The 26,584-nt window shown below is 39.3% G+C and overlaps 1 protein-coding gene across 9 annotated transcripts in view; it reads left to right on the forward strand.

Annotated features, from left to right (window-relative positions):
* PARD3B (par-3 family cell polarity regulator beta) overlaps positions 1-26,584 on the forward strand; it is a 393,203-nt gene that overhangs the window by 298,479 nt on the left and 68,140 nt on the right. For 6 of the 9 annotated variants that reach the window (XM_051786819.1, XM_051786818.1, XM_051786820.1 and 3 more), the window contains one exon: positions 14,310-14,606. In XM_051786819.1, coding sequence (XP_051642779.1) covers positions 14,310-14,606 — 297 coding nt within the window. Of the gene's footprint in view, positions 1-9,748; positions 9,905-14,309; positions 14,607-26,584 lie in introns of those variants that run through there. The other 3 variants (XM_051786824.1, XM_051786823.1, XM_051786825.1) reach the window with 3 other exon arrangements.

A 26,584-nucleotide genomic window follows, 5' to 3' on the forward strand; every position in this document is an offset into this window, starting at 1 on the left:
TTCGTTTTGCATGCAGTATATGCTTGGCAGCTCTCCAAAAAGCAGAAAACTGTTCCAAGCTCTCAGCTGAGAAATATTTTTCAGTAGGAAGTGCATATTCAGTTTACAGGAGTAGGTCGTCTCTTACAGTTTTGCAGAGTTTTTTGATTGGTGTTGGATAGGCACAATAATACTTCACAAAATTTCAGAGACAGGCTTTCTGTAAAGGCTGCAGCCTTCTTCCAGAAATCTTGACAAGCTTTAGACGTGCAGAAATGTCAAATGTGTTCACCACACAATTATGGGCTGGCCGTGCAGTACAAACTCAGGGACTCTGGCTCTGACAGGAAACATCAGATCTTACGTAGGTGTGCTGCATGAGTGTGAGTCCATCATGCTTGGAACAGGTTGGATTTCCTGCTTGCACAGAGAAGAAATTGAACAGTGCATGTGCAACAAGTCTGGCACATCCAGAATGTGTTAGAGCTAGTAGGCGTATGCAGACAGAGTGCTCACTCTGTCGTGCAGATGATTCCCAAAAGGATTGGACTTGCTTGCAACTTTGGTCCTCAGCATAAACTTGCCTGGGAACTCCTTTTATGGGCTGCCAAGTTTCAGATTTTAACCTCAAAAAGTGAAAATAAATTTAGTATTTTGCTAGCCTAGTAATTTCTATTTCCATTCCACATTGTCCTAGTCTCTGTTTTCAGTACAACTCTCTGTGCTGTCTTGTAGACGCAGTTCTCTGAAGCAGCTCCACATCCTGCACTGAAATGCTGACATCATTATTTTTTTTACTGCTTATATTCCCTAGCAATCCCCACCAAGATCAAGGTCTCGTTGTGTTCGTTGCTGTTAGGGAAGCTTGGGCCTGACCCTGAGCACTTACAGTTGAGGTGGAAAAGAGAAAATCCGGCAGGAAAAAAAAGTACCCTGTGGGTGGGAATCTGACATGCAGGCAGTGCAGTTGCTTGTCCAGGTTCCTGAAAAGTCCCTGTCAGGCTAAGAATTCATTCCAGACCTCAGCCCCAAGCCTCCTTTCTTTTCAAAGCCACTGCTTTATTATATATGACTGCTACTTCTGCAAGCTTCAGGTGGTGAAGAGGAACTTAGGATGGTAGGCATTCCTTCTTTAGTAATAGCCTTATCTGTGTCCAGTTGAATATGAGTTTGGCACCTCCTCTAAATTATTTTCTTCTTCTCCCTCTACCTCCCTTAGTTTTCGTTGTGCCACAGCAATGCAATGTCACTGAAACTTGACTGGAAAAAGACTGAAGTTTGCGATGGGTCAGGAGTATTGACTTAACTGGTTATGCAGTTTCTGAGGCAGTGTTTTGTCCTTCCTGACACAAGTCACATGCGTCATTGGACTGAGGCCCTATTTTAAATAAACTCATCATTTTGTTCATGCTTCAAAGAGTTTGGCTGTAATAAAGCATGTGCTCCAAAGGTCGAGAATCTGCCCATAAAAGGAAAAAGCAAATGCTATATCTGAAGGTTATTTTGATCAAGCTGACTCAAATCTGTATTTTTAGTGTGTTCTGTGTAAATTACTCAGAATTTGTCATTTTAACAACAAGATGTTTGCTACATTATTCAATACTGAAAGAGGTCTTGTCTCTTCCCTCAAAAAGGTTTCTCTTCATCCCTTCTTCCATCTTTTCCCCACTCATTTGGGGTTGTAGTTTGATTTTCTAATACTTGAAAATCATTGTAAAACAAACTGGATAAATATATTAGATGCTTGAGTTTTACACACAATAATTTGTTTGCCTGTTAGATGCAAATAATGTGTCTATCAATTGAAAGAAAACTATGTTTTCCTGTTTGTTTAGTATTATTTTAACTGGAATATTCCTACTAAGACCCTAAGTCTCTCTTCCAGTAGAATTGAACACTTTCTTGACATTAGAATAAAACCTACAAAATTAAATACCTTGTTGAAAATGGTATGATTTGTAAAAGTAGCATGAGAGTCAGTTAATAAGGAGGCAACCTATGTAAAATATAATCCTCTGCACTTTTTTTGTGGGAGTAGTATGTTGTTTGGTTAAAACAGTCTTGTTTTTTTAGTCCTCATTGGAATTAATTGAGGAATTTTTTTAATAGTATTAAGGTTTGAGTACAGTTTTAGAGAAACAGAAGGAACTTCTGGCCCTTGCTTTCTGAATGTCTGAACTGAATACCAAAGTTACAGGATATCTCAAATTTGGGAAAAAATAAATGTTTTCAGTTTTTATATTGAAGACTGAATTTCCTTTACTTTTCAGAAACCTTCCAGCAATTGAAGAGGATTTCTCTCTTGTCTTATCAGCTCTGATGCTTGTTACCTCTTCCCATAGTTAAAAAATCAATACATATGTTTTTGATATTTGGGAAACAGAGGTTTAATTTTGCAGCTGCAAGATCTCTGCACGAAGGGAATGCATCTTACAGAAATAAAAATATTTAGAGTCCACTTATCTAGGAGAGACTAGTTGGGAGTGAAACTTCATTCCCCTTCCATCAGCATTTGTTTCGTTATATTTAATTACAAACAATTTGTATGTTACTGGAAATCAAAATGAAAACAATAGCTGCATGCATGGCAGTATGGTAGAAAAGCCAAATTGATTTGAATCAAAAGTTGAAATTCAGACTGTTGCAAAAATCAAAGTATGATTTTTTTAAAATGCATAGTACATCTTGGAGCACACTCATACATGCACACATTGTTACCAACACCATGTAGCTTTTGTTCCTGTGTATTCCACTTGCCAAGTCTGAAAGCATTATTATGGCTGTTTATAGTTCATATTGATCTCTGATAAATGCTGGTAATTGCTATTCTCACCATTAAGCTCTGTGCTAAACCACATGTTTTTGGGACTCCTGAGCTTGTGCATCATTATTTATTAAGGGTTAATCCAACATGGTATATCTGTTCATTGAGTATTCCTGACTTTGCAGCACAGCTAGGTCCTGTGGTTTAGACAAAATAAAGTGTTGGATGTGATCCCAGTTTTAATACTCCCAATTTATTATAACCATTGAACCCTGATCAGATCACGGATTGGATTGGATCCCAGTTTTTTAAATGTCCCAATTTATTGCTGGCTTGCAACCCTGATAAGAATACATATTTGATTAAGGCTTCAGTTTTCAAAAATTCCAGTTAATTACTTTTAGATTCTTATTAGATCATAGCCGTGTAGTATGGTATGTTGAAGTTATGAAAAAATTACTGGATGCTGTTGCACAGGTCAAGGTCATAGTTTCATTTTGTGCTGACAGTATGAAGTTATCAGATTTCTGTTTATTACTGTGGCAGTGCTTGCACTGGACAGGAGGACAGATTAATCCCAACCCATTGATTCTGAATGATTCTCATTTTAGATCTGCTGCTGTTCTGCATACCAGAACATGTAATAAAAGCCTACCACGGAACTCTGGGAGATTGATGTTTGGTTATAAGTAGCTGAGGTAGATGGGTCTCACCTACCTTTCACTGGTTTCATTGTAGCATTTAGACTCAAACAGCAATTTTTGAACTGCTTTGTGTGGCTTTTCTACTACTGGAGAGCATTTTTAAGACAGTATTAGGTCTATGGTTGATCCCAGATTGTCCCAGATTGAGAGTATTAGGAACTGATAGCAGAATGGCACATGGAATTGGCCTTTTTCTTTAACTATCACTGTACTATTCCAGGTGTTGCAGATTGATGGAAAGAGCACTTTCTAGGTGTCATAGCTGTGCCCTCAAAATGTAAGCACACAAATTGTCATGCAAGCCATTTAGTGTCCTTGTTTTGCCCTTCATTAAGGCACTGGTTTGCTCTGGAGCCTGTTTTCACAAGCTGTGCCACCTGCCCACCTAAAAAGTCAGAGCAGCAGGAGCAGTGGCCTGGCTCTTGCTTGCTTAAATGGGCCAATGTGTGGTTCTTTTCTGTATATAACAGAGTTTTATTACTTGATGGTTTTGTTGTTTCTGTGAACCAGAAATGCTGCTGTTAGAAACTTGTACTGGCCAGGCTAATGAAGTGGCCAGGGTACTGGCCAACCAGAGCAATAGAGTGCTTTCTAGGAGACAGACTATTCTGGCCTAGGGATTTCTTTGATGCAGTACTGAATGTAGGTCAGCTCTTGCCCACTCCGAAATCAATAAGGGCGTAAGAATTACTTGGAAGCTGCATTTCATTCCTTGCTCTTCCATTTGAGATTTATGACAGTCTATCATAAATCTTTGGCATGCACTTTGAAGTAGTGCCACAGCACAGAATTCCTGTTCTCAGACTCCCTTAGTTACTACAGGATAAAAATGAGAATGCGACTCATGGGGATAGACAGGCAGGAAATCTGTTTGCATGTGTAAATCTCCATAGTGATCTTAAACCAAAATACCTGAAAGTCTTAAAGCATTGACTGCTCAGTCAAAGCTGAATTTTGCTTTCTAATCAAGGACTGTTAATTAGAAACAACCTGTGAATCCCAGACTAACAGATGGAGACTATTCCTGTTCTTGTACAGAAAGATTCTGTTCAATAGGTTCCAGGTTCAATGTTGTAAGTGTAGAATAAAGAAATGTGCCTGGAATCATATCATATCATATGAAGCTAGGCTTGCTCCTTCTGCTACTACAATTTCATTCAAATGAAGGCATAATGTTTATGCAGTTGCAGGGATGGTTGTGCAAACTCATGAGGTCTCACTAACAAGTGGAGCTATGAGTATCTATGTAGGAAATGTTCCAAGAATACCCACTTACTAAAGGACACAGCCCCAGGGACTCAGTAGCTGCCAGTCTTCCTGGGTCTGTCCTGAGCTATGCTACTGCATATGGTTGTGAATGTTGGGTTTTCATGAGCTGTCAAATCAATGTTGTGCCTTCCCATGGTCATTACAGTGTCTCTGGTATTTTTCTCAAGACAGTGTTAACAATCCTCAGTGATTTTGACTGACACCTACTACAGCAATTGCTGGAGCTGAGCTAGGTCACTGGCAGTGAATAAGTTCATAGATGGATGTCTCTGTCTCCCCATAGTTTTTCTGCAGGTATACTGTGGTTACTTTATACTTGTTCACTGTTTATCTGATGAACTTCTCTGAAATAGTTTGTTTGATGTCTCAGTTGGAGAGGTTGTAGAGGTGAATACATGGCTTTGACTGCAGTTGTTATTGTGTGCATTCCTGACATTAAATTCCCAATTACTAAAATATAAACAAAGTTAAGTCTTGCTTTCCAAGAGTATTCTGTTAATTTGATTCTCTTTTCATGACCATTTGTTCCAGAATGAGCTAATGTTCACAAAAAGGACTCAGATATGATATGCACAGCACCTTATTTATCTTTTTAATGGAAAAATACAAATGGCAGCAACCTGAGAATTCCTTTAGTCAGCCCTGAGAATTGGGCCTGCAGTTTACCTATGGGCTGCAAAGTTACTGCAGACTCAAGGCCATTTTGCAGGAGGAGCTCTTAAAGGCATCAGAACATCTCACGTGAAAGATGTCAGAGTAATTTTGACAAACCTGGAATGTTTCCACTCTCTAATCCACATTGTCACAAAACAATGAACATCCTGTTGACAGGAGACTGAGCAACCTGATCTGTGCGCTCAGCCTTGCTTTCAGCAGGAGGTTAAGCAGGATGACCTTCAGAGGGTTCCTTACAACCTAAATTTTACTGATATTATCTCTTCAAAATAATAACTCCAGGGTAGTTGTGAGTAAAGAAAATTACGTAATGCAGTAAAATACAGGCTATAATATACTTGTCTTTTCTGATAGTTGGCTTTCTGTAATCTGTTGCATTTCACCCACTGTACAACTAATGTGGACAAAAGAGAGGCCAGAAAAACTTTTTCTGATTTAACAGCAAAAGTAAAATCCTGTTCTTGTTGAAGTTCACAGGGTGGGGGAAAACACACTGACCTCATTAGAGCCAGGATTTTCTTTAGAGGGCAGGATCCTGTGTAAGTTGGTAATCACTCCTTGTCACCTCTGAAATAAATGGAAGAATATCCAAAGCTCACACTCCGCACTTTGTGGTATGAAAGGGCTGTGTTTAATCTTCAGTTTGTCATAATGTTACGTTTTAAGGTCAGTGTAGCTCTATCTCCTTCTTAAGCTTTTCTGTTCTCCCTTTCTTTACTTAAAACCCTCCAAAGGCAGCTTCTCTGGTCAGTTCAGTATTTTACAGGTATGGGGTAGTTATCCAGAGCAGGCAACATTTTATGCCCTGGTGATTTTTTATTGTTGGGGCAGTTATTGCTGTTACCAGATCTGTCTTGTTACCCTGAGTTAAAGTCTCTTACTTGATTTTGTGGCTTGCCCTTTTTTATTTCTGAGACTGTTTCTGTTCTTGTTTACAAGTACGGATACTAATTATGGGGGAGATGTTCAAATCCAGCACAACAGAATGAACTGGAATGAAGAAACACTTGCATAGCTTATGTGGAAGATGTTTCTGACAACTATGCATCCAGTAGAATACCCTGAAAGATAATACTGAATTAGATATTGTTTGATTCTTGATAAGTCTATATCAGTTGTCTCCATTTACTGGCAAGAGGTGGATTTTTTTGGTTTGTTTTTTTTTTTTTTTTAGCTATGAGACTTCCCTGCCTCTAGAGTTTTGTTAGGTGATGATGCTTGAAAAAAGAAAAGTGAGTCTTTTCCTGATAAAAGATGCAGGTTTGAATAGGATTGTTAATGTCATTATAGACCATGTCTGTCTGAAAAAGATTATAAAATAAAAAATTAAAAACACTGTACTGAAATTATCTCCTAAGATATTCAACTGAAATTTGCCCATTCCCATCAGTGATCATGGCTTATGAATATCTGAAGACAAGATGTATTCAGTCCACTATTATGTAAATGAATGAGAAAACCCCAAGATTTTAGTTACCAAAATATATTTTGCTAGCAGCTAAAAAGGAATTAAAACATTAAACCCAATGGAAATCTAAGTGACCTCCTACAGAAATAAGCTGCTATCCTCTAGACAACCAGTTACTCAATATGTGTGTGAATTAGGTAAATGAGACACAAAAGCAGATAGTAAATCAGATGTAAATTGAGTAATCATTGCAGTATGTAGATCTCGGGGAGAGTCACATGAGTGAGGAAAAAAGCAGTGAAGCTGCTTTTATTCTGCAGTCCTCAAGGAACAACCAACTCAGTGGAAGAGTGTTTAGCATCTCAGTCATCTCAAAAGACTTAAAGGATCAGGTCCTCTCTCAAGTTTAGGTATACCTCAAACTGACTGTATGCACTCTCGCTTACCTGCTTTTATTCTGCTATTCTTCTTGCAAACGGAACAGAAATTATCCTAAAAGACCTATGACCCTGTTTCTGTTACATACTTTGTCTTTGCTTGTTATTCATACTTCTCCTCCAGAATATCTTTCACTGACTTAGCCAGCATCTTGCTCATTCGTGTACCTGTTTGTGCTTGCACGAAGTCTGTTACTTTTAATCCATCATACAAGAAATGTTGCTGTATTCATCTGAAGTGTAAACAAGGTCCCTTTGTGAAATACAATGTTTTGGTTAGCAACTGCATTTTCCATCCTGTGTTTGACTACTTAGATAGACACTGTGGGGCTCAAAGCATGTCATTCTTTGTGCTCTGCTCAATACTAAACACATGGTCAGTGCATGGTAAATTTAAAAAAAAAAAGTTACAAGTTACATCACTTTTACTCTTTCCCTGACAAGCCAGAAGAAATAGGATAATCTAGAGTTCATGGGGAGTGCAAGGGAAGAATTCAAAACACCTCAGGAAAGATGTTGCTTTTTGTTGTGGGCCTATTTTGGTTGGTTGTCCCTATACTAGACTGTTTTCATGTGAAGTGCAGCCTTGCAGCTCTGAGTAAGAGAGCCCACAGTCTCTCCTGGGCCACGCTTGCCACATGGAGGTTTTGCACTGTGGCCAGATCTCACAGCTGTTGGTGCCACTGAGTTGCTTCTCTTGTCTCCTGTGGGGCAGCAGGCACCCTGTTCCCTGCTTGGGGATGGCATAGCCAGGAGGACATACATCTTCAAGTTTTGTCCTGATCCAAGGTGACGGTTTGTTAGCCTGTGACTCACTGTGCAAAGCTCCTTTTGAGCTAGGGCTGGTTAGGCCTCCAGAACTGCAGATTGGGCTGCAGCCAGTGTCTTGCTGTTTGTTTCCCCTTGAAGGCCATCTTTGGGTTCCACAGCTTTTAATGACCCTGGCCGCCTTTGAGATGGTAACATTAAGTACTGTGTTTTAATTTTTAAAGGGTTTTAGAAGCTTCAGCATTTTCTTGTTACCCACTAGTAACCCACCCACCCACCCACCCAGATTCCAACTGCTGGGCTAAGAGATGAGAAGTATCTCTTACAGCTTTTCCTAGCCCTCTCATTCCATTCGCAAAAGCATTTCTGGGTCTTCTCCAAAAGTCACTTCTGCTCAGCTCTTCTGGAGTTTTCTTGAGGTAATCCACATCCCTTCCTACAGCTGCTTCACTCTGCGTATGCTGCAGTCTTCTAATCCAGCTTTTGCCTGTCAGTGTCTCTGTCACTGATGTCAGACTAAAGCGTTTTACATTGTGTTTGTCACAGGCGGTGAATACATATGTGGTCATTGACAGTAGCTCAGCAGAAACACAATAACTTGTTAAGCCACAGTAACTCAATCGTGTGTGTCTGAGCTGCAGCTGGAAGGAGCAGTTTGGGCTGTTAACCCTTCCATGGCTTCTGCACTCTAGGTTTATGCATCTTTTCGTGTGTTGGTACATGAGAAGTCACTATGTATGATTTGTGTCGATGTGTCAGATGGGAAGATTGTTTGAAGGATAAATGAGAGCATTCCTTGATTTATACCTCTGGAGGTGTGCTACTGAACAGTACATGAGGTGTAGAGAAGTGTTTTCAAAATACCATGTCCCACTTCCAGAAGTACAATAGGTATAGAGATCTTGTCTTCATTTGACTTCTAGAAATGCAACATGTTTTGAAAATGTTGCCTGTAGTTCTACTGAGGTTATATATTTTATCAAACTATATTTTTTTCTGGAATTATTTGTTGTAGAGAAAGGTTAAGTTAGGATATATTTGGATGCTATTGAGAATAAGGTGGATCATAAGGAAAAAGACTCTTTTTGATACAGCACTTCTGTTGCCTGTCCTCTCACTGCTTCTGTGCCAAGGCTCTGTTTTTACAGAAATACAGCTAAGGGAAGTTGGTGCAGTTGTGCAGTGAGTTAACTGGAGAGCAGAGTGCTCAGGTGGCGGAAGAGAGCAAGCAGGATTGATATGGGATACTCAAAAGGAAATATATCTAACTTCCCTTTATTCTGTTTGTTTTTTCTTTTCCCTTTCCCTCATCAGGAAGTTTGTAGAACTTCAGTGCCACGCCAAATTGTTCAGATGGTGAACTGTACCCCTCCTCATCTCTGGTTTCACTGCCAGCATCGTGGTGCTGAGTGACATTTTATCTTTAGTCACAAATTTGCACCAGTTGTTTAACCAGACCTATCCTGTACTGCGAGTCTGGGACTCTCTTATGATAATTGTTCAATGAACTGCTTGCAATTATAGCTGTGTTAATTTGGAAGATTTTTTTTTATTATTATTTTTTTTGTGATGGGGAGTAAAGATTCTGCTGTTTCAGATAAGGATAGCTGCAGAGGGAGGTGTAGAAATGGTGAATGACTAGAGTGGGATATAGCAGAAGTACCCTGCTTAGTAGAGTTGGCATAGCATTACAGGAGTAATGGAAGGAATGGCACTTTCTTTTTTTTTTTCCTTTTTTTCTCAGTAAAGAATTCCTGGGCACCTACTGGGGTGTGCTATGGAAAAGATTGATTTAAAACTTTGTGAAAGCATGATGCTGAAATACAGTGAGGAAATTTAAAACTTCACAAAATGTGAAGAAATGTCAACGGAAAAACGTACAAGAAGACGTGGAAGGACAGGTAAATAGAAAGAAAGAAAAAACAGCCATCTGATAGTTTGTTTCCCAATGTTTGAACGTTTGGTTTGAAATGAAAAAGACATCATCAAGCAAATTGTATACATTTGTGGGGAAGATTAAAAGGAAAACAAGAAATATTAATGCATTTGTAATAGATGTATTGAAAAGATAAAACATTGATCATGAAGAATTTCACATAACCTGATATTGACTGATTTGTATAATATAGAATGGAAATAATTGTTCTTGAGAAGATTTGACTTATAATACTGGCAGCAACTGAAGATTGCATTCAGAAGGAGAAGTTGAAGAAGCTAGGCTTATTCACAGGAACAAAAGAAAATTGTGGTGACCTAATTCTAGCTTTTATTGAGCAGAATATACCAGTATTGATAGCAGGACAAATTACTCTTACTGTCAGACATGAAAGCAAGATTTGTGTGATGCTGCTGTGCTGCACTACTCTTGCTTTCAAAGGGGTCTTAATATCTAGGGGACCGGTGATGCACAGGTCCAAAGAACATTAGGGTTTATAATGTTCTGAGAAACTGCTGTGACTTGTCTCAGGACTGTGTGCCATGCCTTCTGCACTGACATGTGATGAAACCATTCCTTGAAATGCAGTATATCGTCCCATTTTTCTGCCTGTGTAGCATGTGTATATGCACCCATGTGTGCCATAAAACTTGTACCTCATACATTATATTCCTGCACTGAATTCTGTGTTTAGGCTTTTTTGGTCACTAACTGAGGGTGAAGCATTTCACAGTTTCCTAGGGTTTTAAGAATATTTGATGCTTTTTCAGAGTTAATCTGGAAGACAGCAATAATCTCCAAGTGCTTCACACATTTTGGTAGAAGAGCAGCAGGATAATCAGGGGCAAAAGCTACTACCAAACTGACAGTTTTGGTTGTTCTGGGCTCTGGGTGCAGGAGCCAACAGTTCTTCCATCATTCGTTCTAAACAATGATGGTGCCTTTGTTTTTACATTTCTGACATAATCCCATGTGTGACATGTAAAATATTAATCCTTCTGCAAGAGGTTTTCTCTTGAAGTACCTGTATGTATAAAAGATAGAAATCATCAATGTGGACGTTACTATGTGCTTCACTGATGTCTAAGGCTTTTTTTGCAATGGAAATCCAACCCTGTTCTTGTAGTACAAGTGCTCTTGGACAGTGAACTACCTGAAAAAGTTGGTTTTCATGTGAATGGTCCAAGCAGTAATTTTGCCCCAGATTCCTTTATGTCGATAATGAGTGTGGTGTTTCACTCATGGACACAGGGAGGCCTGCTCCCTCCACCACTTCCTGCTGCATAATCTTTTACCTTTATTCACACTTTGCACACTTTCAGCTGCTCTCTAACTATTGCTCTTTTGCTAGCAATGGTTTGAAGTTTAGGTGGAAATGCAAACTGAGCATTACTTTTTAGTTTCTATTTCCGTATATAGCTCCTCAGTGTTGACTTTGTCCCCATGCCGTTGTCTATTGCTTTTTGAATAAAAGTATGACCTTACCAAGGCCTGTACCAATGTCACCATTAGTTTTACAAATAGTAAGTTGGATGTCCTATTTTTCTGCAAATGCCATTAAACTCTCACTGTCCTAAGAAACCATCAACCAGTTAAGCCAGTGCAAATGGCAGTAAAATGAGATAATATATTAATGGATCTTGTGTTCGCCTACAATATATGCCTTACTAGCTGAATTTATCACATATTGATACCAGGCTATACCCTCCGTAAGATTCTCCAATGGAATCTCCCTTGTGGACAGGGTCAGAATTGTGCAAAACCACTGTCAATTGTTTTGAAGTCTGTGATGTCTTTGAGACACTGCCTCAGCCTGGATGAAGTTTCACTTGAGGATAGTGCCTTCCCAACCTGAGCCACCATTACAGTGCAAAATAGGGAGTGTGTGTAGCATGGAAACCTGAAGCAAAAGAGAAGTGGAGTGAAGATTACAGGAGGAGGAGGTGATTGTGCAGGGAAGAGAAACTCCAGAAAGAATAAAGAAGTTGTTCTTAGGAAGCCTCAGTGTTAAGTATATAGACAGATTGTAGCATATTTCTTCTTATTATCCTTTCATCTCTAAGACCACTGTAGTAAATTACACTAAGGCTTTGGGAGTATTTTTAATGTTGTCTTAATGAAACAAAATTAACTAGCTGGCCTGGAATGATGTGTTAGGAAGATCTTATTCTCTCACATGGTTCTTACAGTACAATATTTGCTGGAGTCACAGAATATCTCAAGTTGGACGGGACCAATAAGGATCATTGAGTCCAACTTCCTGCTCCTCACAGGAAACAAAACAAAACCTAAAACAAAACCATATGACATGACTGAAGAACATCATCCAGACACTTGAATTCTGACAGGCTTGGTGCTGTGACCGCTTCCCTGGGGAGGCTGTTCCAGTGACCAACCACTCTCTCAGGGAGAATCTTTTCCTGATGTCCAATCTTAACCACCCCTGATGCAGCTTCATGCCATTTCCTCATGTCCTATTGCTGGTCTCCTGAGAGAAGAGATCAGCATGTCTCTTCTGTTGCCACCACCCACAAGGAAGTTGTCGACTGTGGTGAGGTCACTCCTCAACCTTCTCTTCTCCACACTAAACAAACCAAGTGACCTCAGCTGCCCCTCCTAGCTCTTGCCCTCAAGGCCTTTCATCATCTTGTTTTCTCTCCTCTGGACACACTCTAATAGTTTGATGGGCCTTTTTACCCTGAGGCACCCAAAGCTGCACGCAGTACTCAAGGTGGGGCACACAGTATTTGAGTACTAGAGAGGAGAAGGGTCATCTGCTTTAATGAAAGAAGGCAGATTGGACAGTGAGCACCCCCCTGACTGTCAAGGATTGTATTATATATGCAGGCTCATCCCACTGTAAAGTATGATTACATCTTAAGTGTTAAAAACTAGCATCACCTCTAGATATTGTCCTAGCACAATTAGTGGAGATGTGTAACTGGAAAGCATGTGTAATACACATTGATGTACTCAAGTATATGTGTAGAACAGCATGTTGTTCTCGTTAGAATTATTTGTGAACCTTTTTATCTACAAATTATTTGAAAAGTATTAGCATTTATTTTGATGATACGATTCTAATGAAACAAAATAAACAGTATGAATCACATTCTGCACTTAATAGCTTCTGTCAGACGGAGGCTCCCATATCTGTTTCTTTAGGGAACCTTTTTCTCCATGCCTTTTAAAGACTTTCTCCAGAACATCTTCATTTTTCAGTATGCAGAGTCCTGAGGCCATTTAGTTTTAGTGGGGTAACCAAGTCTGCTAAACCCTTTTCACTTACACTCCTATGGTACAAATTATATTGTTCTTTCTATGCTGCTGTTGTACTTCTAGGTACAGTCAACAGCAAATGTTGACTTCTGTCAGGCATTGCATCTCTGTGTGTTTCTTCTGTTCTTTGTGTCTTCTTCTATGCTCTGTTATTCTCTGTAAGTGCTGTTTATTGCATATTGTGGTCAGCATTCTGCCAGATCCATCTCAGTGCACTTAATTACACTGTGTTGAAGAGTAGCTGAGTAGTTAACAGAAAAGCTCACAGAGCCTTGCTGTACATTTTTTTTTTCCTCCAGCATGAATGTTGGATCATTGAATATCATTTTGGGTTGAAATTTACCTGAATATGTTTTAGTATTCCAAAGAGATTGCACAATGGCCCTGATTAGCAGCAGCATTTTCTAATACCACTTAAGGCTTTATCACAGTGGAATACTGCCAGTAACAGTCTTTAATTCACTTATATGTACCAATTTATTTCTGTCAAGTTTCTGTTAATTTCTTTGCTGTTTTACTTTGTCCCTATCCCCTATATAATAAGACATGATTTCCACTTTTATGTAGCCAAAATAAAATTTTTAAAAAATTAAAATCTTCAGCAAATTAATTGTGGTCCTTTGATTTGAGACAACTGTGCCATCTCTCCATTTGCGTTCACATTTAATCCACTTTTCACAAGTTAATGTGTTTAGGAGAATCTAGGTGGGTCAAGTGACCAAGGGGCACTAACAATTTTACTGGCTAATTTAGATAAAAAGTTCCAGGATTGGGTTAGGTATATTCAACTGCAAAGTGAAAGGTAGGTGTAGAATTAAACCTGTCTGTGTTCATGGACGCACATTTGTGAAAAGCCACGCAATATTCAGCATTATTTCTTTCTATCAGAATGATAACCAACCTTGATTACAAAGGTGATTGCCAGAGATAAAGAACAAAATTGCTGTGTGCACCATTCTATCTGGCATCAGTTTCATAGTGTACTGAAAGCTCTAAACAGTTCGGTTCAGGGTTGGTGTTTCAAATCTGTGTGACGGTTGCTGTTGAAGCAGATCCAACTATATACTTGTTCTTTACTTTTCATTGTTAGGATTGGTGCAAAACATCAGGAGTTACGGCAAAAGCAACTGAGAGGCCTGAGTGATTATTCTACTGGTCCTGGAGGACTTGACATTGATGACGATGAGGTGGATCCAAATTATGCCAGAGTAAACCACTTCCGAGAGGCTTACCCATCAGCAAGCATCTACAGACCATCATCACCAGCAGTAGCAGAAACCTTTGTATATCCACGTGATTCTCCTTCAGCACCAATGGAGAGGGAACATTTGGAAGGACTATATGCAAAAATAAACAAGCAGCACTACCCACAGATTTCTGGTGACAGGTAATATTGCCACTTGGCATTACATAAAATGATAGGTTAGTGGGGGAGGGAGCCTGGGCCTTGGCAGGGGTCAGAGGAGTCAGACATGGGACTGTTCAGATGCCCCAAACCCCTGTATTTACTGACTTGAAAGCCATGGATTTTCTCTTAACCAAAACCATGATTTACTGCAGCAGTAACACCAGAGCATCTGAGCAAGGCAGCAGTCAAACAGAAATCATTAAAGAAAAGTCCATATTTCACAAACAGAATGAGTGAACTGACTCCAGTCCAATTCCTGCACTGCTGAGAGAGTGTTTTTTCTTCTTTCAATTGGGAAAAGTTCTTACCCTGCAGCAAAAATAATCTCAGTTTTCAAGATCCCTGTCGATCCTGCTGATCATCAAGTGTCTATTAGTAACAGGTGTTGTATGATAGTATTATATATTGCATATGTTTATGGCTTAGTTTTCCCCAGCTGTGTGATATTACACACTTTCAATTAGTTTGGGGAGAGGACTGGAAATTGTGGCATTTTTATGCGGGCTGTGAAGTGTGGCTTCACAAGACTGATTGCCTTTCATGGCCTTTCCAATAACTAAGTGGGAAGGAAAGAACAATTTTTAATCCTTACTGTCAAGCTTCCAGCATTAAAGAAAGATGGTCAAGCTTTTTCCTGGGTTAAAAGGAAAACAGAAATTCCTTTGAGTTGATGATGTACCCACCATTATGATGATTTTAAAATTAGTTGCTTCTGGAATTTGGGGCTAAAAGAACATGAGACTTCATTACTATTATGGCATTAATATATCAATGTTGGCTTTTTCAAACCAACATATGAGTGTGTGGGCAAGATATACAAGTGTATGTGAAAAGAAGAGCTGACAGAGGACAGACATGGGGGACTTAAGGAACTGTGCATGCTTTGAGTTCATATTACAGTCTGTGGTGTCTCCCTATAGCCTCAATCTGTGCTATGTAATACCACACTCGTTAATTTTGGAGAAATATGTCAGCACAGATATAGGAGTGTTTCCAGTTTGTGGCGTCACAGTACTTTAAAAAGGTCTACTGACTCATTGTTATAAATAGTAATAAAACACTTCTGACATAAATCTAAGTTTGTAGTAGGGAATGGGCCAAGTACCTCTCTTTTTCACCTAAATCCAGTGTGGTAGAGTTCTTTCCAAACATAATGACAGTGCTTTTTTCTTTCTTCCATGTTATTAACTCTTCCCCTACTGCATGAAGTAAGAGGTAGTGATCCTAGCTTTTTGCCAGCTAGCAGGTTTCTCTTCCTGGAAAAGTCTTGAGGCGACTGTCACTGCCGTCACACAGAAGCTGTAGTAAAGGGATCAGAAACTGAGTTTGTACTAACTCAATAAACCAAGATCTGAGAATTCCCGGTGGGTGGGAGTCTAAATTCAGGTTTGTGTATCTTTCAAATATAAATACATACAGTTGTAACTCTGCTGGAGTAAGACATTGCTATAAAAGTTGTTTCATAATTTCAGTTTAACAGAACTTTGTAGCTTTACATTTTAAAAATGTCATCAGTTTTGAAGTGTAGCCAATAGATTGTCTTTCCATGCAACAAAAAGAAATGCTCAGTCCTTCATTCTGGCCTCTTTTACTTGATCGATTGTAATGTGGGTTTGATTACACTGAACGAACTCTTGACTTGCTATTGGGGTCCCAAACAAGTTTGGATTTGGTGTTGGAATCCTGGATTTCGGTGTGAATTTAGCTGTAATTGCATGATAACATGATAACTCAGTGAAAAACTAAAATGAAAACATCTTACAGGCAAGAAAAGTTACCTCATAGCTGAGCCCATGATCAGAATCACGCTGAGAAGCTGTTCCATCTGTGTTGATTCTGTACTGAAAGACCAACAGTCCCCAACAACTTTGCTTTGTTGAATTTCTCAGGCTTGCAGAGGCTGTTTAACCAGATCAGGAAAAAAATAGGGAATGTGGAATTCTTATTAGGCTGCCTTTGTTCTTTTTTAAAATCTTTATTTTCTTTGTCTGAGACAAAATGGTGTTGTTATTCACCAGCAGAAATGTGCCAAACATGAATAATTCTATGTGAATTTATGCTGTGGGTCGTGAGGTCTCAGCCAACAGTTGTTGAATAAAGTGGCAACTTCAGGCAAGGAAATCTTTCTGTGCTAGAGAGAGATTATTGAAAGGAGAAAGAGATGTAGAAAGAAAAATCCCTGGATAACATGTTAATTAAAAAAAACAACCTGCTTTCAAGGGTCAGTTATGAAAACTACCTTGTCTGCCTCAAAATGATGGGAAAAGGCTATAATGGATGCTTATAAGCCAAACCATAGTTATTTTGTGTTTGTAGGGCTGAACATTTATCAACATATTTGTCATGTAAACGCTTATGCTTTGGTCTTGCTAATGCGTGCATGCCTTCTCTCAAAGTTTTGCTATTAATTTTACTTTAGATGGATGGCTTTTTCTTCCACCCATGACTCTCAAGTTGTAATATAGTGCGTGGAGACTTGATCAGTGACTAAAGTAAATGGGGTTGGGGTAGAAGGGGGATTTGAACACAGAATCAGTTACTTCATTTTGGTCTGAGAATTCCAGTTATGTGCCATTATGATAGAAAATTAAAACTCATCATTTGAAACAAGACGTTAATTTTTATTTTGTATTATTTTTGCAGACTAATGTATTAGCATAATTAATGCCTTTTAGAAGTCAGAGGCTATTTGTAAATATGAAGCTCAGTGGTCAGAGAAGAGCTGTTCACGGTTTACATGCACTTATTTCCCCTTTTCTCATCACCAGAATCCATCAAGTGTTCCTGGTTCATTCTTCACAGTAAATTCACAGTTTAAACTGAGAATGTCCCTCCCTATGCAGAAAAGCAATAGGTTGCACATGTATGAAGTCTGTTGCTGTAATCATTATGAAGTATGTTTGCTGCCTCCAGCACTGCTCCTCAGGGCACACAGAGACCTGCTTCACGTTGCTGTTTATGTACTAACATCCCCTTTACTTCCACTTGCATCTGGCATCTCAGGGGCTTTTTGCTTTGCGTTTTTGGGGGGTTTGCTTTGTGTCTTATTTGCAACTGTTGTGTAACGTTCTTCTGCACTGCTTCACAATTGTTGATTTTCATTCCAACGATGACTATATTCAGTGAAATAGAAGTAATTTTTTGTGTATGTTTTGCTGAAAGCTTTGGAATTCTTAACTAAGAGAGGTGCTATATAAATGTAAATTGTCCTTATTAATGAATATAACGAAAGCATTAGCATGATCAGTGTATTCTGTGAATGTTAAGTTGGAGTGGAAAAAAAATTAGCTGGCAAAATCACACATTTCTTTGTAAATCAAGCATTTTTCTGTTTATTTCTAATTAGCCACAATTTTCTGTAATGCAAATGGCATCCCTAAGGATGGTGCAGCCTGCACAGCCACCTTGTGCAGCTGGGGAACTCGCAGGGTCTTTGCCTGAGACGCTGTACGTTTCCCAGCCTGTGGCAGAGGCTGTGTGATCTGTGGCCCATATGTTCCTGAAGTGGGTGGCAAGTCACATCTCTGAGTTTAGTCATCAAGGCTGTGCCATGACAGTGCTAAGTTGCACCATGGCAGAGCCTAGGTGTCAGACCAAAGCCAAAAGAGCAGATGCACAACACTATTATCACTTAAATGTCAGGCATGTCACACAGTGCAACCCTTTCTCACATTTCAAATAAACAATTTCCTCTTTTTTCCTCCTGTGAAGATGGTGCTGTCAAGTATATCCAAACACTCCGAGTACATCTCTGGAAAGGTTCTAGAGACTTTGCTCAACTTATTTTCTCAGCCCAGAACTATGAAACACTGAAAGTCTGATGCCAAATTCATTGCCAAGTATGATTCTTCATTTATTTATGTGTCTTATCTTGGGGAATTTCAAAGTGCTGGTCTAAAAAAGAAGAATACATTTTTCCTTTGTTTAGGAAGAATAGATTCAGAGCTGTATCTTGCTGCAGTTTTAAAAAAATTACTAATAAAAAAACGGCACTGTTTTATTACTGTAGGAGTAAAGTCCACAGCCCCAGTCTGATCCAGCTTTTTTTTTGTTTTTGAAGATGCTGTGTTGGGTCCCACTGTGCAAGATTTTAATTTCTACTATGTTAATTAATTAATTGAAGAATGGATCTTCTTTCCTGGGTGAAAGCTTCCTTCTGGCAACTTGCACTCTTTCAGAATGCTCAATCTAGCAGCATACAAAGTTGAAAACGGGATAACGAAACCCGTATCTCTGTGCAACCCTAACTACATCCATCACATCCCGCCCTCAGAGCTGGCCAGAGTCATGAGTGAGAGGGGCATGACTGAGCAGTCTGCCTCTCCCTCAAAAGGGTAAAATTGCTGTGAGCGTCCGAGGAATCAAATGGCAAATGTAAGCTGTCTGTAAGCCCGAGAGGAGAGTAAAAAGGGTCTGGAGTTTTGAAATTTAGCAATGGGACCTGAGCCCTATCATTTCACTTCTCATGGAAACCCCAAATTTCATGGAACTCAGGTGACCCTGAGCACTTTGGAGCATGTCTAAGCAGAAGGAAGTTGTCAAGCTGCTGCTGCTGCCTTGTAATGTGTGCATGCTTGTTCGAGGCCATGCATTCTTCAGCAGAAATAAATTCTGTCAGGAATAGTCACAAATCTGCCTGCGTGCATCCTGCCTGCTAGGGTTTGCATTTGGATCACCTCATTTATTGACAGATGTGTAAAATTTTATATACTGCACTCCCACAACTCCCTTGTGACTGTCCTGCTGCAGATGCTGGTGCGCCTGAGTTTTGGCAGCTGTGTTAAGCATTCAGGTTTGTCTTGGGTTTTTTCCCCTCCAGCCCTGTCTCTTCTTATGTGATATATTACTGTATGGAATTATTTTACGTTAATTCTGCATATTTATTGGTAATGTCCTATTCTTTCAGCCGTTTGGATGCAAATGCAAAAGATAGGTCCCTGGAGAGAAAGCCAGGTCTGTTACTGGAAGATGAGACCATACCAGAGAATACAGAGGGAAATGCAGATGGTGTTGTCAGCCTCTTAAATGTACAAATAAAGACAAAATGAGATCGTCCATGCAGCTGGAATGAAATCATATGGCCTTGCATGTGTTCCTGCCATAGAGTGTTTCCTAGTGTGAGCAAGAAATGCTAAATTCTGTCTTATGCAGGATGTTGTTTGACCAAAACCTCATACTTGCTTTTTTAACCAGCAGCAGAATGTGTATTAACTTTTCTCTGCAGAATGTTTTTTTTTAACAAAACACCATTTAATTTTAAATACTAATATGTGTGTGTGGTTAATTAAGAAGCCAGAATTGACTATAAGGCTGGTAAGCCCCAAGAAAGAGAGAGGAAGATCGTTACACTTCTGCTCATAGATAGCTATTTGTGAACCAGCTGATAATGTGCAAAATTAAAAATTCGTAAGTGGCATTTTAGATGAATGGTTAATGGCTGAAGATTAATTAAACTGAGTTGTTCAAAAGAGAAGCTGTTAAAATCTTGTTTATAGGCCACTCACTTCCATACTGAAAGTGCAAACCCTAATAGCATTTGGTATTTCCATTTAGTAGACAAGCAATATAACTGCATGTTTTTCTTGAACAAAGAGGTCTACTTTAGTGGATACACAGGATGGATGGATGGATGGATGTAGCATTGTGTACTGTATTTTCTTCTTCCTAGTTAACAGTTGTCTGGTAGCAGTACAGAAAGAGGCATGCATTTCCTCTGAGAATTTGGTAATCTTAAATAAAATTGCTAAATCTTATTTTAATTAAAGTGTAAAGGATATGATTAAGTCTGATGTGGTTCTGTTTTCCCAGTACTCTCCAGTAGTCTGTTCTACTTCATACACTTTAGGATTTTCAAAATAGCCAACTTTTCATTGCTCCAGGTTGTCTTCTGTCAGAATGAGTCTCTTTGGCCCCATCATTAGCCTTGCCGAGTTGCTCTAGCTAAGAAAAAAAAAAGTGATATGTTTCAGTCAGGTTTATTCTGTACTGCAGCTCTGGTTAAATGATGAATGTGAACCTAATCCCATTTCCCTGACTGAAGAGAAACAAGCAGAAGGTCATTATGCTGCTCACAGTTGTGAGGCTTGTCCTTCCAGCAAGTCCTTTGCCAAGAAACTGTTTGTTTTTCTTTTGTTTTCCCTTTCGCTCATCCCAGTTCCCAATCTTTTTATTAACCATCTCCTGTTTTCTCCCCCAGCTTCTTACCATAGTCATTTTGCCATATGATCTCCTAGCTTCTGGATACGTAAGTCATTCAGAGAAAACCCTGGTGACTTGGCCTTGTGCAGACTTTGCTGTGCAGCCCACTGTAAGACAAATCTATGTTGCTGACCTCAGGGAGCTCACACTCTTTCCAAATGACTTTTCAAGAAAATCCTCAGCTAAGGTTTTTTCTAGCTGCTGCTAGTTAAATGGTAGAGATAATCTTGGTTTCATAAAACCGACAAGAATATGAGGGCATGGGGTTTTGTTGTGCTAGACTTTTAAGTCTGTGAATATTATGAATCTCTGTTTTTTGGAGGTGGAAGATTTGGACATGAGGAGCACAGTCCAGTTCATGTGTATTAGCATTTGTATGTTTGGACTCCAGGTGATGGACATGAGCTCACAGCAAGTTCTGTTTTGACTTTCCATTTCGCTGAATAAATTATTTATCAAACTATTCTTAAAAAATAGTCAAAGTTTAATGGGACACAAAGAATCATTTCCCTGAAGTCCGAAACTGTGGACAAAGGGTTTAAGTTTGGAAGAGGAAGAAAAAAGGTTTATCACTGGACTGCTTCAAAATGCTAATTTGCTTCAGTTAAGAGTAATGATACCTATCTAGTAAGGATGGAGAAATAACTCTTAGATGTGACAGGGAAAAAGGACATAGACTGACTGGAGCCATGAATGAGAATTTTTTTCAGCATCTTCAGTTTCAGGTTATCTAAGGTCAGTGGGACCTGTGCTTACAAGTTCCTCCGAGTTACAGGTAAAGCAATCCTCAGCCCTCTTCCTCATTAAAGCAGAGAGGAGCATAACAGAGTCCTAGGAGTCTTCAGGCAGCATCCCACAACTTATCATATATTCTCAAAATGCTCAGTTGGTTTTCTTAGATCACCAGGAAAACCGCTTAAAGCAGTTGAGAAGACTGCAGCACAGGGAACCATGGGGCACACCTCAGACCTACCCACATTCAGGTTATGCTGCCACCAGGAACAATGCAGTGGCTCTGGTAGGGTTTTCCAGTATGACTGCTCATGTCCTGGCAAAGTAATTAGCTCTGTGTGGTACTCACACAGCTTAACTGTGTAGTGGAAAACTTGCAATGGAAACTGCTGTCATCTCTACACATCCATAAGGTGTAGGGAATTCTTACTATGCACTGATTTTTCTGCAATCCCAGTTTACCTGGAGTTTACACTGACAGATCTTTAAGATTTTACTCCTAATTCCAGCATAATAAGATATTAAAGGTCTAAGGGGGCCACAGATCTGACTTCAGAATGAGTCAGTGGGAACCTTCTCATGGAAGTTTCAAGCACCTAATAGCAGGATAAAACAACTGCTCCTAAAAATTATCCACAACCTTGTTCCCTGCCTGTGTCAGGAAGACAGGGGCAAAAAGTTACCCAAGCACTTAGTAGGCAGCGTTGTTGACAGAAAGTAAAGGCAAAAGCATGAATTGGATCTTTTGGGTAGCAGAAAACCCAAAAGATTCTGTTTGAAAAGCTGAAAATCACTCAATATTGTGCTAGCAAAAATATTGGGAGGACAGATGAGATGTGATGGAAATGGCTTAATAGGCAACAGGATGCTGAATAAAAAGAGAATAATTGTGATTATTGTCTGACAGCTGTGCAGAGTGTACAGTCGATGACAAACTCTAAAGCATGCTATTTTTCAATCCATGATCACAAGTCCACTGGCACAGCCAGTAATCCAAGGGGTCACAGTAAGCCAAGAAATAGTTTATTGTTTCATCAGCTCAAGTCTTCTGATGTAGTTAAGTTGGTATATACTCTGAACCTCTGTGACTGTCCATAACATTCCCGTGAGGAGACCTGGCGTCTGGAGTACATCTGGAGTCCACATGTACTGTGGCTAAGGAGCAGTTTCTCTGGCAGGTCATGCAGCAGCAGAGCATTTGTTGACATTGATCAAGGTATTGGTATTGATCTTGGGATGGTCTAAGAGAATTGTGACTGTTTTGTGGAGAGTGGTGTTAGATTCTCATAGAAAATGAAAGAAACAACTTGTCTTAAACTACATTGTGGTCTGCATCTTAGAGAAAGTGAGGTCTTTCATTAGGACAGAGGGACATGAGAAAATGATGTTGCTTCAGATAGCTACGCTAGTTCTCTCTTTTTATCACTAACTTGTCTTTGATGTCTGGAGACCATTTTTAGAAAGCAGTAGAGGGTGATTGCATGAAAGATTTTATTCTCTTCAGTTGCCTGCAAAACAGATAGCTTCGTTTTTTCTTTCTGCCAAACTGAAGCGGAGAAAACCAAAGAAACAGCTCATGATAAAAGATATGCAAGAGGAGTGAGTGTGAGATACCTCTAGAAAGTGCTAAAATTGAAATAAATATAACATTCTTGTAGAGAAATAAATGTTCTCTTAATTTATTTTTCCCCTTATTGTTTCTCTCCAGTTTCCTACTTGTGTACCAGTAGGTCAGTGTGAAAGTTTTGCAGTGTCACAGCCCTCTGCTGAATGTGCACTCTGGGGGGTTGTTGGCCCCTTCCCTCCAGAGACTTGGAAGCAGTAAGGAGAAACAAGAAAGGGACAACTAATGTTTTAAGATTTCAAACAACATGTTATCATTCAGTCTTTGACCTATATTTATGGTTTAATTCCTTCAATCACTTAATTTTAATCTTAAATAAAATTGTTCAGCATAATAGTATCTTAGGGGCATTTCTTCTCAAACCAGTATTAGCTAGAACATGTCCTTCTGCTGTGGAGTTTATCTGTTATAAACACTTCTGCCCTTAGGCTTAGATCCCTTCTTGGTTCCGGATATGGTTATTACCTTGCAAATGCGAATAAACCATAAATGATCATTACAGTATTTGCATAAATGCATGTAAAACAATTACTTTGAGACTGGCATGTAAGTTTAAGCATGGAACATGTTTCTAATGCAAGTGTTGTTCTTGGCCTGGCAATTGAAGAATAAGCAGCAGCAGTGCACCTTCAAGGAATGGAAGCATGTTCAAAATGCAGTCTGTCTTGTGGCAAGGTGGGAAGAGGGCAGCTGTTTTCTATGCCTAAGTCACCATAATGCTCAATAATTGTCTGAAAGGATTGCTTTAATTGAACACTTGTGTGCTGTAAGTGTGCTGCAAACCGGGGGACCTGGACTGCTTCTGCTCTGCTCTCAGATAATGACAGAGGAGGCCTTCTGTGGCTGCAGTCCCTGCTTTACATGTCAGCAGATACTTCCATAACATGGCAAGAGAGTGTGAGGTTGTGGAGGAGGATTGGGAAACAGCTTCAGAGCAATAAACCTGTTCCTAATTGTTATTGATTGGTAGTACACAAAAGACAAGCACTCTGTAGTCCTTCACCTGAATAAGGTATTTTTTTCTTTAACATCTTCTGTCCCTGATTGGGGGGGGGGGGAGGGAACAAAAACAAACAAACCAAGAGGCAATTATTTTGTGCCTCTGTATACAATGGCAATGTTTAAGCAGCAGCTGCTTCGGAGAGGGGGAGAGTAAAGGGGACTGGGGGGAAGGGATTGATCTTTTCCTCCTTTTCTCTGTAAATACCACTGTCTGCATCAGTGGTGATGCTTTGACCTCCTTACTAGAGAGCATGAAAAGTCTCTTGCACTTAGTGACATGTTCAGGCTCCAAAACTGAATAGGCAGAAGTCTCATTCTCTTTCTTTGAAAGCTGCTACTTATCTAAACATGATAAGTGCTTGAGAATTCCTCCCAAAATTTAGACTCATTAGCCTGAGTACTGGTATTTTTTACATGTCTGTATGGCTTCTGGAATAACAGAATTCTTTCATACCTTTTTGCATTTATTCTGCACTCTGCCTGCTATCTCATTACTATTAGCTGTGGCAAATATACCAGATGTCTGAGCAGCTTCATTGTTCTGTTGTTTTTCTTTTCAAGACCCTAGTGCATAGATAGATGTTAATTTCTCTTTTGTGTTAAAACTTGCCTTTGAGGAATAAGATTATCAGTGTTCAGACTTTGGCCAGTAGAGATATTGAGGTCTTATATCTTCTGAACTATTTGTCTCAGTGTTTCTACTAGCTCAGTGCATTTATAGTAGTCTGTTCTTCTGTAATGCCCATAGAACCTTAAATTAATGTCCATTGACTTTAGCAAAAGAATTTTAACATGTTTTTTAAATGTTTTCTTTATTCCCAGGATTGAGCAATGATACACAAAGACACCTGCTCTTCCAAGTGGGTGGAAATTGAAAATTGTGCCAAGAAAAATGCTGTTTCTCAGAAAAGATCAAAATATGCATTGCTTAAAGTGGTGCATAAACAAAATAGATTATGTAAGCTTCATGGGCTCTTGTTTGGAATGAGATCACTCGCTCATGGGTCCATACCTTTTCTACTATCAGTACTTTTTACTTACATTTAAAAAGCCCTGCATGAACTACTGGTTTCCACACCGACTTTGAAAAAGATTGTTAGAAAGCTACAGGCACTGTATCAGCACAGCTCCCATCGGAGCCACTGTTGTGCTTGAATAACACAGCAGTGGTTCCAGACCTTTAAGAAAACACGTTTCTTTAAAATGGGTCAGGAAACAACAGATTGATTTACAGGTAACAAACATGAACAACTAGGATCTGACATTTTTTTTAAAGTGCAATTTGTATAGTTACATAAACTAGAAATTGTAAATTTATGTTGCACTGTGTGAAAAGCAAATGATAGCATGTGGATTTGTGTCTGCTGCTCAGAAAGATGACTAATATGCAAGTCTTGTTTCCACCAAAGTAATTGGCAAAATCTCTGTTGATTGAGATGGGAAATCAGAATTGATTCGCCTGCCTGGTTCCCCCTGAAAGAATGAAGTGATATTTTCTTTTCTGTTTTATACTTATTAGTTTCACAGCCAGGTTACTGTAACTTGATCTTTTCTGTCATACTTCTCCATGACTGTTTTTGTTAACCACTTTTATTACCTTTTGGTCTGTTCTTCGCATCATGCTATTGACAAAATGAGTTTTACATTTTTTTTTACCCCAAAGTTTAGAGCACAGAATATGGAAAAGTCTGAAACATTAATTGAACTAGACTGCAGCATTTAAAGTAACCTATTCTATCGTCCATTTACCTCCCACATGAAATGAAAACTCTATTTTGATCTGAACTGTCACAGATAATTTCTGCACATAAAACACATCCAGAGACAGCTTTCAAATGGAGTTGTCACTTCTTATTTAGCAGGCTGGGGACTCTCTATTGTTGTCAAACCCTCTTTACAAAAGCATCACTAACACACCGATTTGCACAGTTGTATGTAAGAGGAGGAATGGTTGTACAGCTTCCATGAAACAAAAATTGTTTGTAGCTGCTGGAATCCTCTGCAGCTGAACTTACCCACTGCTTAAGAGAAAATTCCTTTCTTTTATATATACTATTTTTGAGCAGATCTTCATACTGTATGCTGGTGTGGGGAGAGGTTGTTTTTAGTGTAATGAGGTTTTAGTGGGAATAATGACAATTAACATTTAAAAGCTGGTAACCAATATTCTATTATTTTCCTTGACCTGTACTGGACCAAACGTTTGGCTTTAATCTCCTCACAAATTTCAAGAATTCTTAAGCAAGTGCAGTGGGAATATCTCTGAACTGTGAGTACAGAACTGCTGCCTCAGAGTATATCCCAGCCAAGATGCTGAGGCAGGGCTGTAGGGCACGTGTTTCCAGACTGCTATTCTCATGGTGGCCAAGGTGGCCATCCGGTGAGGCCGGCTGGAAGACCC

This window comes from Manacus candei, unplaced genomic scaffold, assembly GCF_025592945.1.
Source record: "Manacus candei isolate 608988 ecotype Guabito, Panama unplaced genomic scaffold, ASM2559294v1 h1tg000023l, whole genome shotgun sequence".
Taxonomy (NCBI): domain Eukaryota; kingdom Metazoa; phylum Chordata; class Aves; order Passeriformes; family Pipridae; genus Manacus; species Manacus candei.